Raw genomic sequence first — 19,589 nt, 5'->3', positions numbered from 1 at the left:
GCTACCTGAGTCCGCCTTTGAAGCAGGGAACACAGACTGCAGTTCTGAGGGCGGTGCTCGGCCCCCAGACACTGAAGACACGACGAGTGTCGATCAGTGAGCGAGATAACCCGGGCGCACTGGGTGCACTTCTTGAAGCCGCTGGAAGGCTTCGATGTCATGGGCGGAAAAATCACGCCGGCGAAATCAAAAGCCGAAATGGCGAAATTTGAAGCACCAAATTTAGAGGGAGAAAAAATCTCGACCGAGGCCGAAAAGAGGCCTACCCCGACGACGAAAGAAAACTTACCGGGGCAAAAAGCTGGAAGTACGGGGAGGATTTACACGAAACCCGGCGGGGGGTTTCCGGAGCACTTCCCGACTAGGACAAAGCTTTCCCGAAGGAAAAAAAACACGTTCAAAACAAATTGGACGCGCGAGGTCGACTTTCCGGGGCTCGACACGGCGAAAACACGACCGTACCGAGTGCGGACAAAAGAAGACTGGCCGGCTCGAGCCGGTTTCGGGCGGGAAGACGGCCGCGCATGCGCGGTGCGCGCGGGCGCGCGAGGGCTAGCAAAGGACTTTGCTAGTGAAGTTTCCGATTGGAGGGGCTGCCGTGGACGTCACCCATCAGTGAGAACAAGCAGCCTGCTTGTCCTCGGAGAATGACTGTTCTGCTTTGGGTCGTACACCTGTTTTTGTGGTTCTAATTTTAGAACTAATTTCTCTTGTTACCAATTTTTGGACATCTCCTCTAAGAGGGTTTTATTTTGCCTTAATTTACACTATATTGATTTGCATAGTTGGTGACTCTGTGGTGTCTCGGCTGTGCTGTGCCTATAGAGTTCCAGCTCCTTGGCCTCTTCGTCTATCTGCTATTTCAAGCCTTCTGCCTATCTTTCTTTTGTCAGGGATCGGTACAGGGGCTATTTCTACTCAATAGTAACATTGCTGAACGGTTAGAAGGACAAAATGTGGCTTTTTGTGGATGACACAAAGATTTGCAACAGAATTGACACCCTGGAAGGAGTAGACAAGAAGTCTATGAAAATTAGAAGACTGGTCTAGAAATACATGATAAAATAGTTGGGCTTAAAAATTCAAAGGAGCTGTATGTGATAAGGGGGCGATAGGAAGGTAGATACTATTCAAGAGCATAGGTTTGTGGTAAATAATATGCCTTACAAGCTAGAATCTTAATTGAAGATCCTGGGTATCATATTAGATCAAAAGTTAACAATGGAGTTGCAGGTAAGTCATCCTGTAAAAAAGTTGTTTCTTGCTAATACAAAATCTTATTCATAAATATTTTCATCAGGATCGATTTCGATTGGTAGTGCAGGCACTAATATTATCAAAATTAGATTGCAGCAATATCATCTATCTGGGCTGTTCAAAAAAAATTATTAAGGAAATTACATACTGTGCAAAATACAGATCTCTGACCTATTTGCTCACTAACCCCCCTTTTAAAAAGTTGCGCTAGTGACTAACAGTGCAAAGTGAATGGGCTGTGATGGCATTACCGCATGGCAGCCGCTAGCACAGCTTTGTAAAAGAGGGGGTAAGTAAGTTTGAGAGAGTTATACCTTGGTACATTCAATTACACTGGCTGAAGTGGAAGCCAAGATTGATTTTAAATGTTATATGTTTATATTTAAAATCATCCATGGACTAACTCCATCCTATTATATCTGCTCATCAATTTTTTTTCCGTTCTAAATCTGGGACTCGCAACCAATTAAAATTAATGTTTCCATCCTGTATTAAATCTAAGAGAGCTTTTTCTATACTATTCTCTTATTGTGCAGCTAAGCTATGGAATTTATTGTCCATGTCTGTGGTTCAAATACATAAATTATGCTGACTTTTATAAATCAATTAATGCAACTCTGTTTTGAAAATATTTGCTTCCAAATAAGTGTTAGTCTAATTGCAACTGGATGTTAACTGACTACATCCTGTATATCCCAGAATTAATACTCCTTGTTTATTTTTTTGTAATCAGCTTAGTTTAATTGTAATTGTTAACTTAGTTGTGTGGATGTAAATTGATTGTATCTTGTATATCCCAGAATTAATGCCTCTGATTTATCTGTTTGTAATCCACTTCAAACCTGTATTGATGTAGGTGGAATGGGAAAATTAGGTTCTTACCTTGGTAATTTTCTTTCCTTTAGTCATAGCAGATGAAGCCATTATGTATGGGTTGTGTCTATCAACCAGGAGGGGGAGATAGACAGCACTCAACTTTTCACAGTGCCTCATGGCCAGCCAGCTCCACTGCCTCTTCAGTATTTGAAGCTTCCAAAGCAGTATGGTTATCAATAGAAATCAAACAAAATAAAACATGGAAAAGAAAATAAGATGATACCTTTTTTATTGGACATAACTTAATACATTTCTTGATTAGCTTTTGAAGGTTGCCCTTCTTCGTCAGATCGGAAATAAGCAAATGTGCTAGCTGACAGTGTATATAAGTGAAAACATTCAAGCATTACTATGACAGTCTGACAGGGTGGGAGGATGGGGGTGGGTAGGAGGTATGCATGGGGACATCAAAGCATATCACTGATATTCTAACAGGATGGGTGTGGATAGGTGAGGGGTGGGGTGATCAACAGAGACATACAGCTTTATGGTTTATAATGGGTTAGGAACCCCAGATCCTTGTTAAGTCCTTTCTGTTGGGTGTTAAAATATTCAATCATTCTGACTTCCAAGGTCTTACATTCTTGTATGGTTTTAAAGTTACCTTTCAGTATTCTCACTGTGAAATCCACACCCATCCTGTTAGAATATCAATGATAAGCTTTGATGTCCCCATGCATACCTCCTATCCACCCCCATCCTCCCACCCTGTCAGACTGTCATAGTAATGCTTGAATGTTTTTACTTATATTCACTGTCAGCTAGCACATTTGCTTATTTCCGATCTGACGAAGAAGGGCAACCTTCGAAAGCTAATCAAGAAATGTATTAAGTTATGTCCAATAAAAAAAGGTATCATCTTATTTTCTTTTCCATGTTTTATTTTGTTTGATTTCTATTGATAACCTTAAGAGTGGACTAACATGGCTACCACACTCCTCTACTTAAAGCAGTATGTCAAACCACAATGGTAATAACATGAACTTTCCTCACAGCGAACGATGGCCCCTTAACAAGGGCATGAACTCAAAAGGAGAGAATGAACACATCCTCCTGGAGGGAATAAACTCGTCCTCCTTATTGTATAACTGGAGGGGATACACGCAACCTCCTGGAGGGAATAAACTCATCCTCCTATAAGTGAACATGAATCCTGAAGACTGTTTTCCAACTTTCTTCCAAGGAAGGAACTTCAGGAAACAAGAACAGAACCTGAAACAGATTCACAGCATACAGACAATCATACAGGGAGGGCTCATGGCTTCATCTGCTATGACTAAAGGAAAGAAAATTACCAAGGTAAGAACCTAATTTTCCCTTCCTTGTCATCAAGCAGATGAAGCCATTACGTATGGGATGTAACAAAGCAATCCCTAGATAGGGTGGGAACAGGTCACACCACGCGCTAGCACTTGTGCTCCAAAACGCGCATCCCTCCTAGCAGCCACATCCAGCCTGTAATGTCGGGCAAAAGAGAGCTTAGAAGCCCATGTTGCTGCACTGCATATCTCCTGACGAGAGAGTGCTCCAGTTTCAGCCCAAGAGGAAGAAATCGCTCTGGTAGAATGCGCCTTAAAGGCTACAGGCGGAGACCGGCCGGCAAGCAGATAAGCTGAAAAGATAGTTTCTTCGAGCCAGCGGGCAATAGTGGCTTTAGACGCTGGAGACCCTCTGCGAGGACCTGATAGCAAAACAAACAAGATGATCATAGATCCTGAAAGAGATAGTAACTCGCAGATACTGCAGCAGAGTCCTGCGCACATCCAACAGGTGCAACTGCCCAAAAGATTCTGGAAACTCCTCCTTATCAAAGGAGGGCAAGAAAATAGGCTGGTTTAGGTGAAACACTAAAACCACCTTAGGCATGAAGGAAGGCACGGTCCGAACCGTGACCACGGACTTTGAGAATTGCTGGAATGGGTCTCTACAGGACAGCGCCTGGAGCTCTGACACCCATCTCGCCGAAGTAATGGCCACAAGAAAACGGCCTTTAGTGTCAAATCTTTCTCCGATGCTCGCCGAAGCAGCTCAAAAGGAGAAGCCTGCAGGGCCTTCAAAACTAGCCCCAGGTTCCAAGCTGGACAGGGTGCTCGCATGGAAGGCCGGAGCTGAAGCACCCCGCTAAGAAACCTTGCCACATCTGGATGAGCAGCTAAAGACACGCCTTCAACCTTACCACAAAGGGAGGCCAAAGCTGCCACTTGCACCCGCAGGGAATTATAGGCCAAGCCTATTTGTACACCATCCTGCAAAAAGTCCAGAATCAGCGAGACAGGAGCCCGCATGGGTGTGATCGCTTTTGAAGCACACCAAGACTCAAACTGGTGCCAAATCCTGGCATAAGCCACGGAAGTGGAACGCTTGCGGGCCTGCAGGAGAGTGGAAATGACTGTGTTTGAATAGCCTTTGTCCCTCAATTGCGCCCTCTCAATCGCCATGCCATAAGACCAAAGCAGCAGGCATCCTCCATGGCTACCGGGCCCTGTGACAACAGGTTCGGTACCAGAGGTAAAAGAAGGGGAGCCTCCACTAGCATCTGTCGGAGGTCTGCGTACCAAGGACTCCTGGACCAATCCGGGGCGATGAGGACCACTTCTCCTGGGTGCAGCCGAATCTGCAGGAGCACGCGCCCTATCAAGGGCCATGGAGGGAACACATATAGTAGGCCCGGAGGCCAGGGCTGAGTCAAGGCATCCAACCCTGCCAAGCGAGGATCTCTCCGTCTGCTGAAGAAGCACGGGACTTTGGAATTTGAACTTGTCGCCATAAAATCCATCACGGGCTTGCCCCATTTGGCACATATCTGCAGGAATACTTCATCTGCTAGTTCCCATTCTGCTGGATCGATCTGATGCCTGCTTAGATAATCGGCTTGCATCAAATTACTATAGTTCAGGTTCCTCTTTTCCACAAGCATCACTTTGAACTTGCTCACATTAAACATCATCTGCCATTTGGATGCCCAGACTTCCAGTCTCGTAAGGTCCTCTTGTAATTTTTCACAATCCTTTGTCGTCAGCAAATTTAATTACCTCACTAGTTACTCCCACCTCTAGATCATTTATAAATATGTTAAAAAGCAGCAGTCCCAGCACAGACCCCTGAGGAACCCCACTACCTACCCTTGTCCATTGAGAATACTGACCATTTAACTTCACTGCTTTTTATCCTTTAACCAGTGTTTAATCCACAACAGAACACTACCTCCTATCCCATGACTCTTCAATTTCCTCTGGAGTCTTTCATGAGGTACTTTGTCAAATGCCTTTTGAAAATCCAGATACACAATATCAACCGGCTCACCTTTATCCACATGTTCACACCTTCAAAGAAACGTAATAGATTGGTGAGACAAGATTTCCCTTCACGTTGGCTTTGTCTCATTAATCCATGCTTTTGAATATGCACTGTAATTTTGTTTTTTGTAATAGTCTCTACCATTTTGCCCGGAACTGACTAGGCTCTCCAATCTATAATTTCCTGGATCAGCTCTGGAACATTAAAAAAAAAAAATCGGTGTTACAATGGCCACCCTCCAATCTTCTGATACCATGCTTGATTTTAAAGATATATTACATATTACTAACAATAGTTCTGCAAGTTCATTTTTCAATTCTATCAGTACTCTGGGATGAATACCATCTGGTCCAGGGAATTTGCTATTCTTCAATTTGTCAAATTGCACCATTATATCTCCCAGGTTTATAGAAATTTCATTCAGTTTGTCAGGTTTGAACACCATTTCTGGCACAGATCTCTCTCCCAAATCTTTGTCTTCCCTGAGTGCCCCTTTTACCACCCCCCCCCCCCCCCCCCCCCCCCCCATGTCATCTAGTGATCCAATTGATTCTTTTGCCGGCTCTTGCCATTTTTTATTATTTTCAGTCGGATCCTTCTTCTATTTTCTGAAGGATTTTCTTTTAGCTCTAATAGCTTCCTTCACCTCACTTTATAACCATGATGGCTGTTGCTTGGCCTTCCAGCCTTTTTTAATACATGGAACATAACTGGCCTGGGCTTCCAGGATGGTATTTTTGAACAGCATCCATGCCCAATGTAGAATTTTGACCTTCATAGTTGTTCCGCTAAGTTTTTTGTTTTTTTTTGCAGTTCTTCTCATTTCATCATAGTCTCTTTTTTGAAAGTTAAATGTTAATGTATTGGATTTCCTGTGTGTACTTATTCCAGAGCTTATATCAGATCTGATCATCATATGATAGTTGATATCAAGTGGCCCCAACACCACTACCTCCTGACCCAGATCATGTGCTCCACTAAGGACTAGGTCTAGAATTTTTCCTCCTCTTGTTGACTCTTGTACCAGCTACTCTATAAAGCAGTCCTTGATTTCGTCAAGGAATTTTACCTCCCTAGCATGTCCTGATGTTACATTTACTCAGTCAATATCGGGGTAATTAAAATCACCCATTATTATTGTGTTTCTCAGTTAGTTAGCCTCCCTAATTTCCTTTAACATTTCTGCATCCATCTGTTCATCCTAGCCAGGCGGACGGTAGTACACTCCTATCGCTATCCTTTTCCCCTTTACACATGGAATTTTAATTCACAGTGATTCCAAGAAGTGTTTTGTTTCATGAGAATTTTCAATTTATTTGATTCAACGTTCTCGTTAATATACAATGCTACCCCTCCATCAATTCGATCCACCCTATCACTATGATATAATTTGTACCCCGGTATGACAGTGCCCACTGGTTATCCACCTTCCACCAGGTCTCAGAGATGCCTATTATATCTAATTTTTCATTTAGTGCAATATATTCTAACTCTCCCATCTTATTTCTTAGGCTTCTGGCATTCACATATAGACATTTCAAACTACGTTTGTTGTTCCTGTTTACATCTTGCTCAGCAGTTGACAGTGATAATTTGCAATCTTTTGTCTATCTTCCCAGTTTGGTGATATCTTTGAATGCGCTTCTGAATGACTGTTGGCCTTCCCCCAGTTTCTAGTTTAAAAGCTGTTCTCTCTCCTTTTTAAATGCCAATGCCAGCAGCATTGCTGGTCCTACACTCTGGTTAAGGTGGAGCCCATCAATCCATAATAGGCTCCCCCTTCCCTGGAATGTTGCCTAGTTCCTTACAAATCTAAACCCCTCCTCCCTTACCATTGCCTCATCCATGCATTGAAACTCTGGAGCTCTGCCTGTCTCTTGGGCCCTGCACGTGGAACAGGGACCTCTTCTGAAAATGGTCAAAAAAGATACTGCAGAATTAGAAAAGGATCAAAGAAGAGCGACCAAAATGATAAAGTAGATGGATGTCCTCATATAAGGAAAGGCTAAAGAGACTAGAGCTCTTCAGCTTGGAAAAGAGATGGCTGCAAGCGGATATAACTGAGGTCTACAAAATTCTGAGTGGTGTAGAATGGGTAAAAGTGAACCAATTTTTCACTCTTTCAAAACGTACAAAGACCAGGGGACTCTCAATTAAATTAAATGGAAATACTTTTAAAACAAATAGGAGGGCATTTTTTTCACTCAAACAATAGTTAAGTTCTGGAACTCGTTGCCGGAGGATGTGGTAACAACGGTTAGTGTATCTAGGTTTAAAAAAAAGGTTTGGACAAGTTCCTAGAGGAAAAGTCCATAGTCTGCTATTGAGACAGACATTGGGGAAGCCACTGCTTGCCTTGGGATTGGTAGCATGTAATGTTGCTATTATTTGAGTTTCTGCCAGGTACTTGCGATCTGGATTGGCCACTGTTGGAAGCAGGATATTGGGCTACATGGACCACTGGTCTTACCCTGTACGGTCATTCTTGTGTTCTTATGCTTCTATAGTGCAAGACTCACTAGCCATCAGTCTAGCAGGAACTGATAGAGACATTCACGACTACTCCTCTGCACACTGCTGCCTGTAGAAAGGTTATTACAATCCCATCCAAGAGAAGCTGTACTCAACGCAGGAGGAAACGATTTGAGAAGCCATTGATATAGCTGCCTGGAAAAAAGGGACTACACAAAGAAAAGCAAGAGCAGTTAAAACAGAGACCCAAATATTCTACCACCAAGAGTCCTGACATTGAGCTCACTTCAAATTGTGGCTTTATGAGTAGAGGACAACCCCCCATACCCACCCAGACACTGGTCCTGGTTAGGATTTCTTTCGAGTTTAAGGCTTTTCATATGGGTATACCACAATATCTTTCTGAAAAATTGGCTCCTCAAGAATGTTAAAGACCTTTACAATTTCACAGCATTGTTTGTTGCAACTTCTGTCTTTAAAGACAGTTAAATTGTCATCGACTAGGAATCAGGCTTTGGCTCCAGCCTTATGGAATTCTCTGATGTGGTTAGCAGTTTAAGTGGCTACTTCAGTTTTTGAAAACGCTTGAAAACTTGGATGTTTCACAAAACCTTTGGTGACTTTTTAATTGCATCCTCTTCTGAGGTTTTATTATGAATATTGAATGGGGGATTTAATTTCAGTTGTCTTATCTGTTTATAGTGTTATTTTTTTTGTTATTGTAAATCGCTTTAAAACTTGTGTATAAGGCGGTAAATCAAATTATTAAATCAAGTCATTAAGTCAAATCAAACCAAACGCCATACCAGCAGTTTGCTAGGGAGAGAATATAAACTTATTAGCTTAGCTACCTTAAAATCAGAAATAGGCAGCTCAGAGTAAATAGGAATGCAGCAGTAACTGGATCTGCCTTAACTCTGCCATGCCTGAAGGCAGAAATAATGCTCACCAACTTCTCCAGTTAACCATCTGCAGAAAAACATGTACAGGGCCCCTATATGCTTTTCTTATACTGTTCTATGGCCAAAACAGCTTAAACAAAGCAATTGATTCAAAATAGTTTACAAGCCCCCTGATCTTTACTTTCTTAAACCAAGAAACTACTACCAGGAACATTGCACCTGAGGCAATAAAGGATTTAATGCCTTCTCCAAAGTAACAAGGAGTCCTAGTAGATTTCTGAACTTGGCTTCCCTTTGAAAAACACAACTGCACTGCAAACCAGCTGGACTGTTTTCCTGAAGCTACCGCTAGCCCCCTCTCCATGCTCCACGAGGTACACATGCAGTTCTTGCCAATGCAAATTTAAGACTACCACATACTCTTTACCCATCAGCTCACTGCAGCACCAGGTGCGATAGAAAACATTTTCCTTGCAGCCACCTATAACCAGAGCTGGTCACAAGGCACCACCAAGTCTACCCATCCACCCTACAGCAGCTTCACTAGGAATTGGGACTTCTCCATACAGTAGACCGCTGTCTCAGGGATTCTTGTCTCTTCCTCTGAGGTCATTCCCTAAAAGCCTCCCTACTCACAACTGTCAGACCTGCTGTCACTGGTACTCTCTCCTAAGCCCCTGCGCATCAATTGCTGGGGGAGAGGAGGAGAGGCAAGGGAAGTGAAACCTGGTCTCCTGTTCTGCAGCCTCTCAAAATTGAAGCTGTTGCTGTCAGGATTGCGGGAGGTCAAAATTATTGCTGGACATACTTATACATAATATTAAACCAGCTTCTGACCTCTGATAAACTTTTCCCCCTCCCCTTCAGGAACCACTGAGGATGGCACCAAATGGTTGGATATGCAGTCAGATTTTTTAAATGGTACAGCTAAAGCTTCATTGAGAGCCCCTATGGAGGACCCTTTAGGTCGGAGGAGTGTGAGGGTGGAGAGGACCAAGGATGACAGAGAGAGGCACAGAAGAAAAACACCAACATGCACTCACCCTTGTTGACAGTGGTCTACTACGACACTGCCAGCCATAGCCCCAACCAAATCAAGATCAGGGCTAAGGTTTGAGGGATCAAGACTGCTGATAGCTGTAGCCCCATGGGACCTCTGCTAGGATGACCTCACCAAGCCAAAGTGTGCAGGTAGAGGCTTGGGGCTCTTGAGAGGAAAACCTTCTATTCAATCAGGGCAAAGATCTGTAGACTGACCCCTTAGAGCTCTCACAACTAAGAGACTCTACAGGTTATACTGCATCCCTGGAAGTCAGGCATGAAGAAAAAAAAATCATCCTGTTGCACCAGTCCATCTACACCATCTGCTGGAGGCAGAGAAATACTACACCACTCCTTATACTAGTGATAACTTCAGTGAAATGTCAGTGTTTTCTGCCTCCATCAACTGGTTAGGGGAGCATAACCCACTTGTCTAGAGTGGTCAAGCAGGATGAAAAGACGATTCAGTTTCTGACTGCACTGTCAACGGCAGTGAAGCAGAGGAGGGCTACAACATAACCTACAGGCTCCTACCACAATTTATAAAATATCAACCTACCCAACCTATATAAAATTACCCTGTATGAGAAATTAAGAGATTTTACTTGAAAAATTGAGAACTGCAACACAGTCAGAGGATGCTAAATGATATATTAAATGGGCCAATGCCTGGAAAATACTCCCATCTTCTAGTACCTGTCTATCAAATCAACAGTGGAAGTCTTGGGTCCACTGTCATCTTCGAGAAGTGAGGTCACCTGTTCAGCCTCTGGAAGCTTCCTTCCTATGGTAGGGCGTTTCAAATGACTGCTTCGAGTGCGTGTAGAAACAGGAGTAGCATCGGAGCCTCAAATAAAAACAGCAAATGTAATTTAGATTTAAACATACACACACTGTACTAAAGAATAAATATTATATAGCAAATATTCTGAATGCTTAAAAAAATGTAACTACTTTCCAGAGTATTAAATCAAACAGTACTAATAACCTTTGCTCTAGAGTTCTAAGTCATTACATAATCTAGCTTTTCTGTTTTTATTTTATTGTGAACTGCTGCAATGTTTTGTAGTAGTGGCGGTATATCAAAAATTTTAATAAACATAAACCCTTTTGGAAAACTTCTATGTAGCTATTCATAGAACATTTAAAGCTACAATCTATAAAATACCTTTGTTCTCTATTTCATAAAATTTTACAGCAGCTTAATTAGCAAAAATGATTTTCAGAGCAATTCATATTTTATTCATAAGAGAATATAGGTGGATGAAATCTTTTAAAGCTCCATCTTAGCCAACTGAAGCAAAATTTAAAAAAGAAAAAAGTAAATTAGGGTGGTGGTGTGCTTGCCTACATCAGAGCTCAATGCAAACATTTTCTATTAGCAGGTGGAACCAAGTTAGGCACTAGTGAGTGACATCATCCAATGGCGCCAAGGCTGAACTGATCTCCCAAAACTCAAACTAAGTAGAAAGTTCTGAGCATGTGTGGCCCGTCCTCCACAGTGGTCCCCTCAGTTTTGTTTTCTTTCCCCTCTCCACCAGACAGACATGAAAACGTTCACCCATAAATGAAGAATTTCCTCCTCTTATTTTGTCTTACAATACATTTTGTTGTTTCAAGTAATTGTCTTTATTTTATTAGTTTGTTGTTTTGTTTTAAAAAAAGTTTGTGAGTGTCACGTGATACCTGGCTAAGAAACAGCACATAAAATATTCACTATAACTCATAATTCCAGGATATTCATACAAATACGACTAACAGAATTCTATGAAAGCCAGACCCAGCATTGCAAAAATTAACAAAATGATTATAATTGCAAAGCAAAAACATGGACAGGAGGATTACTAATATTTATTTGTCACATTTGTACCCTACATTTTCCCACCTATTTGCAGGCTCAATGTGGCTTACATAGAGGTGTATTTTCAAAGCACTTAGACTTACAAAGTTCCATAGTAACCTATGGAACTTTGTAAGTCTAAGTACTTTGAAAATGAGCCCCATAGTGAGGTGATAGCCATCTACGGTGAAGAAACAAATATAGAGTGAAATTATTTATAATGAAACTAGCCGTTGAGCCCGTTAAAACAGGCTAGTATGGGGGTTTTCCAAGGCCCCCCCCCCCTCGCCGCTGCAGGTCCCCCCCCCCCCGAGTTGCCGCCGCCACCACCCCTCCACCCGGCCCGGGCCCTCTCTTCGCTATTGAACTTACGTTGCCGAAACGCAGCACGCAGATCAGCAGAGCTCCCGTCGGCCTTCCTTCTCTGTCTGTGTCCCACCCTCTTGTGACGTAACGTCGGCGAGGGCGGGACACAGGCAGGGAAGGAAGGCCGACGGGAGCTCAGCTGATCTGCCTGCTGTGTATCGGCGATGTAAGTTCAATAGCGAAGAGAGTGCTCGGGCCAGGTGGAGGGGGGGCGGCGGCGGCGACTCCGGGTGGGGGGAGCGGTAGCGGCGTCCTTGGGGGGGGGGGAGTGGTAGCAACATTGGCAGTTCCCTCCTTCCCCTTTGCGCAGTTTCCCTCTCTGTCCCGCCCCCATCATCACATATTGACGTGGGGGCGGGACAGAGAAGGAAGTCTCTACTGCGCATTTGCGGGTGAGTACGGTCACTCGACATTTATATGTTTGATATATATGAACAGACATCAGGGAATCTTAGAAAGGGAGGTTATATAACAATCAAAGTTCAATACTAGTAATTCAGGCCATCTATTCAGCCCTCTTCAGCTGTAAAATAGAACACAGATTTTTTTAAAATCTTTATTTTTCAAATACACAATACAAAACAGAAACAAAACCCATTACACATCAATAACTATCAGTAAAACAGTTGAGAGGGTCCCCTTTCCTTCCTAGCAGTCAAAAATGGAAGGAGACCCAAATTATAGGTACCTTAGAAGGAATTAAAAAAAAAAACCAAGCAAACATATTCCACTGGAAGCCAAAACACAAGAACATAACCTGTGGAAAGTAATTCTGAAACTCATAAGTTCATCAGTAGACACAAGTGTCCAAGAAGGAAAAAAAAAAAAAAAGAGGCACCATCTAACAAGAGCATCAGCAGCAGACTGATACCATATTACAAAGGGTTACCAAACTCTCCCAGACTAAGGTCCTACCAGCAGGGCCACCAAGGGGGGGGGGGGGGGGGGGCAGACAACAAAATTCCCCGGGACTCCAAAGGGGGCCCGACGCCGGGGTCTCTCTCCTTCTCCCAGACCACCAGCGTTGCAGTCCCCAGTCTCACCTGCCTGCCCTCCGCCCGCCACTGCATTCAAATCGGCAGCTCCTCACCTCCATGTGAAAGCGGCAGATCGCCTCCCTTCGGGCCTTCCCTGTGTCCCGCCCTCATCTGATGTAACTTCCTGTTTCCATGAGGGCAGGACACAGTGTGTGTGTGTGGGGGGGGGGGGGGGGGCGGCAGCCTTGATCCAGGCCTGGCTCAGTCTCTCGGTGGCCCTGTCTACCAGCTTTGCGGGCAATCAGCTTGCTCATAAAGTATGTTTCTTTAAATGTGGCACTAGAACATAAGCAATGCCATACTGGGACAGATAGAAGGTTCATCAAACCCAGCATCCTGCTTTCAACAGTGGTCAATCCAAGTCACAAGTGCCTGGCAAGATCCCAGATCAGTAAAACAGCTTTTATGCTACTTATCCTAGAAATAAGCAGTGGATTTTCTCAGGTCCATCTTAATAATGACTTATGGCCTATTCTTTTAGGAAATTATCTAAACCTTTTTTAAACCCTGCTAAGTTAACTGCTTTTACCACATTCTCTGGCAATTAATTCCCGATTGAATTACACATTTAGTGATGAAATAGTTTCTGCAGTTTGTTTTAAATTTACTACTTAGTAGCTTCATTGCATGCCCCCTACTCCTTGCACTTTTGGGAAAAAGAGTAAACAAGCGATTCACGTCTACCCATTCTACTCCACTCCACTATTTTATATACCTCTTATCAACTCCCTTCAGCCATCTCTTCCCCAAGCTAAAGAGCCCTAGTTGCTTTAGCCTTTCCTCATAGGGGAGTGGTCTCATCCCATTTATCCACCCAATCCTGGAAGATCCTTGGAACACCAGCACCTTGCTACTTCCTGGCGAATTACTGCAAGACAGGGTAGAAGCACTCGTACAATATCTGGAGAATGACAGTCTGGCAGTAAGTACAAAAGAAAAAGGGCTGGACTGGCCTCTATGAGAACATACTAGAAAAAAACCTAGGCACTGTCACGGTCTGTCCCGACAGTCCCGGTGACAGTCACCGGTAGTGAGCCCTTGTGCTGTTCTCAGACCAGGAGACCCAGGTCCGAAGACTGCTTGTTCAGTTCCAGAACAAGCAGTCAAAGTCCAGTGTTCCACCTGCAATGACCTTCGTTCCCCAGAGGTTCAGCCCCTAGGTGCAGGCAGCCGAGAGGAGTTGAGGAGGGTCTAGGCAGGTAAGGACTACCAGGAGCGAAACCCAAAGCAGGTACAGTCTGGGAAGCAGTGGAACAAAGCAGGGCAGCAGCCTCTGAGGTTCCGGCCGGCAGCTAGCAGAAGACAGCGTCAGGTGCAGGCTCTGAAGTTCGGGCATGCAACTAGCAGAAGACAGCGTAAGGTCCAGGTTTAGAGTTTCAGGCAGGCAGAAAGTCACAAACCTGTAGCACTCCAACTTAGTTGTAGCTGAGGTAATTGAGGCATAGACCAGCTCTCCTTTTTGTTCTGAAGGCATCTGATATCACGGGGAATCCAGGCGTCTGACACCATGGTGAAAACCGGGCATCTGCTGTCAAGGGGAAGATCCGCCCCCAGGAAGAAAGGAGCCGAGTACGCCGATCATGCCACAGAAACGCGGCTCGAGCTCACGGTCTCTTGCGTCCTCCCGGGCTAATGGCGTCACAGCCACGTGCAGTGAACACAGCATGTATGATGCCGGGATCCGCGCGGTGAGTGTGAAAGGCACAGTCCTCCCACAACTGCTACACAAGAGGATAATCCCATCAAACAGAGAAACAAGTACCCTCTTTCTCATAACCCATCCAACAAAGCTTCCTCCAATAGGGAGAAAAACAAGCAACCTTAGGGGTCCTTTTACTAAGCTGCAGTAAAAAGGGCCCTGTGCTGGTGGCGGGGGCCAGTTTTGCCACGCGCTAAGGCCCTTTTTACTGAAGCAGGTAAAAAGGTTGAAAAAAAAAAAAAAAAAGACATGGCTATGAGGTAAGATTGCTCTTAACAAGTAGTCATGCGGGGAGAACACTTACTGCCACCACAGAGGTGGCAGTAAGAGCTCCCGCACTAACCCGGCAAAGCGAATGATACATACCTGTAGCAGGTGTTCTCCGAGGACAGCAGGCTGATTGTTCTCATGACTGGGGTTGACGTCCACGGCAGCCCCCACCAACCGGAACAAAACTTTGCGGGCGGTCCCGCACGCAGGGCATGCCCAACGCGCATGTGCGGCCGTCTTCCCGCCCATGCGCGACCGTTCCCGCTCAGTTGAATGACAAGCAAAAATTATGAAACGCAACTCCAAAGGGGAGGAGGGAGGGTAGGTGAGAACAATCAGCCTGCTGTCCTCGGAGAACACCTGCTACAGGTATGTATCATTCGCTTTCTCCGAGGACAAGCAGGCTGCTTGTTCTCACGACTGGGGTATCCCTAGCTCTCAGGCTCACTCAAAACAAGAACCCAGGTCAATTGAACCTCGCAACGGCGAGGGCATAACAGAAATTGACCTACGAAGAACAACTAACAGAGTGCAGCCTGACCAGAATAAATTCGGGTCCTGGAGGGTGGAGTTGGATTTAAACCCCAAACAGATCCTGCAGCACCGACTGCCCGAACCGACTGCCGCGTCGGGTATCCTGCTGGAGGCAGTACTGTGATGTGAATGTGTGGACAGATGACCACGTCGCAGTCTTGCAAATCTCTTCAATAGTGGCTGACTTCAAGTGAGCCACCGACGCTGCCATGGCTCTGACACTATGAGCCGTGATATGACCCTCAAGAGTCAGCCCAGCCTGGGCGTAAGTGAAGGAAATGCAATCTGCTAGCCAATTGGAGATGGTGCGTTTCCCGACAGCGACCCCTTTCCTATTGGGGTCGAAAGAAACAAACAATTGGGCGGACTGTCTGTGGGGCAGTGTCCGCTCCAAGTAGAAGGCCAATGCTCTTTTACAGTCCAATGTGTGTAACTGACGTTCAGCAGGGCGGGTATGCGGTCTGGGAAAGAATGTTGGCAAGACAATTGACTGGTTAAGATGGAACTCCGACACCACCTTCGGCAGGAACTTAGGGTGAGTGCGGAGCACTACTCTGTTATGATGAAATTTAGTATACGGAGCATGAGCTACCAGGGCTTGAAGCTCGCTGACCCTACGAGCTGAAGTAACTGCCACCAAGAAAATGACCTTCCAGGTCAAGTACTTCAGATGGCAGGTATTCAGTGGCTCAAAAGGAGGTTTCATCAGCTGGGTGAGGACGACGTTGAGATCCCATGACACTGCAGGAGGCTTGACAGGGGGCTTTGACAAAAGCAAGCCTCTCATGAATCGAACGACTAAAGGCTCTCCAGAGATGGCTTTACCTTCCACACGATAATGGTAAGCACTAATCGCACTAAGGTGATTCCTTACTGAGTTGGTCTTAAGGCCAGACTCTGATAAGTGCAGAAGGTATTCAAGCAGGTTCTGTGCAGGACACGAACGAGGTTCTAGGGCCTTGCTCTCACACCAAACGACAAACCTCCTCCACTTAAAAAAGTAACTCTTTTTAGTGGAATCCTTCCTAGAGGCAAGCAAGACACGGGAGACTCCTTCAGACAGACCCAACGAAGCGAAGTCTACGCCCTCAACATCCAGGCCATGAGAGCCAGAGACTGAAGGTTGGGGTGCAGCAACGCTCCGTCGTTCTGCGAAATGAGAGTCGGAAAACACTCCAATCTCCACGGTTCTTCGGAGGTCAACTCCAGAAGAAGAGGGAATCAGATCTGACGGGGCCAAAAAGGCGCTATCAGAATCATGGTGCCGTGGTCTTGCTTGAGCTTTAGTAAGGTCTTCCCCACCAAAGGTATGGGAGGATAAGCATACAGGAGGTCGGTCCCCCAATGGAGGAGAAAGGCATCCGACGCTAGTCTGCCGTGTGCCTGTAGTCTGGAACAGAACAGAGGCAGCTTGTGGTTGGTCTGAGAGGCGAAAAGGTCCACCGAGGGGGTGCCCCACTCTCGGAAGATCTTGTGTACCACTCTGGAATGGAGCGACCACTCGTGCGGTTGCATGACTCTGCTCAGTCTGTCGGCCAGACTGTTGTTTACGCCTGCCAGGTATGTGGCTTGGAGGAGCATGCCGAACTGGCAGGCCCAACGCCACATCCGGACGGCTTCCTGACACAGGGGGCGAGATCCGGTGCCCCCCTGCTTGTTGATGTAATACATTGCAACCTGATTGTCTGTCCGAATTTGGATAATTTGACAGGACAGCCGATCTCTGAAAGCCTTCAGTGCGTTCCAGACCGCTCGGAGCTCAAGGAGGTTGATCTGAAGGTCCTTTTCCTGGAGGGACCACAGTCCTTGGGTGTGAAGCCCATCGACATGAGCCCCCCAGCCCAGGAGAGATGCATCCGTCGTTAGCACTTTCGTGGGCTGTGGAATTTGGAATGGGTGTCCCAAGGTCAAATTGGTCCGAATGGTCCACCAGTGCAGTGAATTGCGGCAGCTGGTGGAGAGGCGGATGACATCTTCTAGATTCCCGGTGGCTTGATACCACTGGGAAGCTAGGGTCCATTGAGCAGATCTCATGTGAAGACGAGCCATGGGAGTCACATGAACTGTAGAGGCCATATGACCCAGAAGTCTCAACATCTGCCGAGCTGTGATCTGCTGAGATGCTCTGGTCTGAGAAGCCAGGGACAAGAGGTTGTTGGCCCTCGCTTCTGGAAGGAAGGCCTGAGCCGTCTGAGTATTCAGCAGAGCTCCTATGAATTCCAGAGACTGGGCAGGCTGGAGATGGGACTTTGGGTAATTTATCACAAACCCCAGTAGCTCCAGGAGGCGAATAGTGCACTGCATGGACCGGAGAGCTCCCGCCTCCGAGGTGTTCTTGACCAGCCAATCGTCGAGATATGGGAACACGTGCACTCCCAGCTTGCGTAGATACGCCGCTACCACCACGAGGCACTTCGTAAACACCCGTGGGGCAGAGGCGAGCCCAAAGGGCAGCACACAATACTGAAAGTGCCGTGTGCCCAGGCGGAATCTGAGATACTGTCTGTGAGCTGGCAGTATCGGGATGTGAGTGTATGCGTCCTTTAAATTCAGGGAACATAGCCAATCGTTTTTCTGAATCATTGGCAGAAGGGTGCCCAAGGAAAGCATCCTGAACTTTTCTTTGACCAGGAATTTGTTCAGGCCTCTCAGGTCTAGGATGGGACACATCCCCCCTGTTTTCTTTTCCACAAGGAAGTACCTGGAATAGAATCCCTGCCCTTCCTGCCCGGGTGGTACGGGCTCGACCGCATTGGCGCTGAGAAGGGCGGAGAGTTCCTCTGCAAGTACCTGCTTGTGATGGGAGCTGAAGGACTGAGCTCCCGGAGGACAATTTGGAGGAAGGGAGGCCAAATTCAGGGCGTATCCGCACCGCACTATTTGGAGAACCCACTGGTCGGAGGTTATGAGAGGCCACCTTTGGTGAAAAAATTTTAACCTCCCTCCGACCGGCAGATCGTCCGGTACGGACACTTTGAGGGCAGCTATGTTCCCATGGATCCAGTCAAAAACCCGTCCCCGGTTTTTGCTGTGGAGGCACAGGGGGCTGCTTAGGCGCACGCTGTTGACGAGAACGAGCGCGCTGGGACTGTCCCTGTGCCTGACGAGGCCTTCGGGCCGGCTGGGTGTACCTACGCTTATTATAGGCATAGGGTGCAGCCTGCCGGGCTTGGGAAAAACGTCCACCTGCTGAGGTGGATGCTGAAGGCGCCCGGTGGGAGAGCTTGTCGAGGGCGGTTTCCCGCTGATGCAGTTGGTCCACCAGCTGCTCGACCTTCTCGCCAAAAATATTATCCCCCCGGCAAGGGACGTCGGCCAGTCTCTGCTGGGTGCGGTTGTCCAGGTCAGAGGCACGCAGCCATGAGAGCCTGCGCATCACTATCCATTGGGCCACAGCACGAGATGCCACGTCACAGGTGTCATATATACCCCTGGACAGGAACTTTCTGCACGCCTTCAGCTACCTGACCACCTCCTGAAAAGGCCTGGACTGCTCCAGAGGGAGCTTGTCGACCAGGTCCGCCAGTTGCTTCACATTATTCCGCATGTGGATGCTCGTGTAGAGCTGGTAAGACTGGATGCGGGTCACGAGCATGGAAGATTGGTAGGCCTTCTTCCCAAACGAGTCCAGAGTGCGAGACTCCTGCCCCGGGGGTGCCGAGGCGGTATCCCTCGAACTCCATGCCCTCTTGAGAGCAGAGTCCACGACCGCCAAGTCATGAGGCAATTGGGGCCGCATTAACTCTGGGTCCGAGTGGATTCTGTATTGGGACTCTGCTTTCTTGGGGATGGTGGGATTAGATAACGGTCTCAACCAGTTCCGAAGCAGCGTCTCTTTGAGGACATTGTGCAACGGCACCGTGGAGGACTCTCTAGGTGGTGACGGATAGTCGAGGACCTCGAGCATCTCAGCCCTCGGCTCATCCACAGAGACCACAGGAAAGGGAATGCAAATAGACATATCCCTGACGAAGGAGGCAAAGGAGAGGCTCTCAGGT

General features: G+C 46.4%; 1 protein-coding gene across 1 annotated transcript in view; it reads right to left on the bottom strand.

Moving 5' to 3' along the window:
* FAM169A (family with sequence similarity 169 member A) overlaps window positions 1-19,589 on the bottom strand; it is a 288,635-nt gene that overhangs the window by 57,040 nt on the left and 212,006 nt on the right. Inside the window, exon 12 of the mRNA XM_030193277.1 lies at window positions 10,542-10,692. Within this exon, the coding sequence (XP_030049137.1) occupies window positions 10,542-10,692 (151 nt within the window). The remainder of the gene's footprint in view (window positions 1-10,541; window positions 10,693-19,589) is intronic.

Source organism: Microcaecilia unicolor, chromosome 2 (assembly GCF_901765095.1).
Source record: "Microcaecilia unicolor chromosome 2, aMicUni1.1, whole genome shotgun sequence".
Lineage (NCBI taxonomy): Eukaryota > Metazoa > Chordata > Amphibia > Gymnophiona > Siphonopidae > Microcaecilia > Microcaecilia unicolor.
The sequence above is the reverse complement of the archived record's forward strand: the minus strand, read 5'-3'. Positions and strand labels throughout refer to the sequence as shown.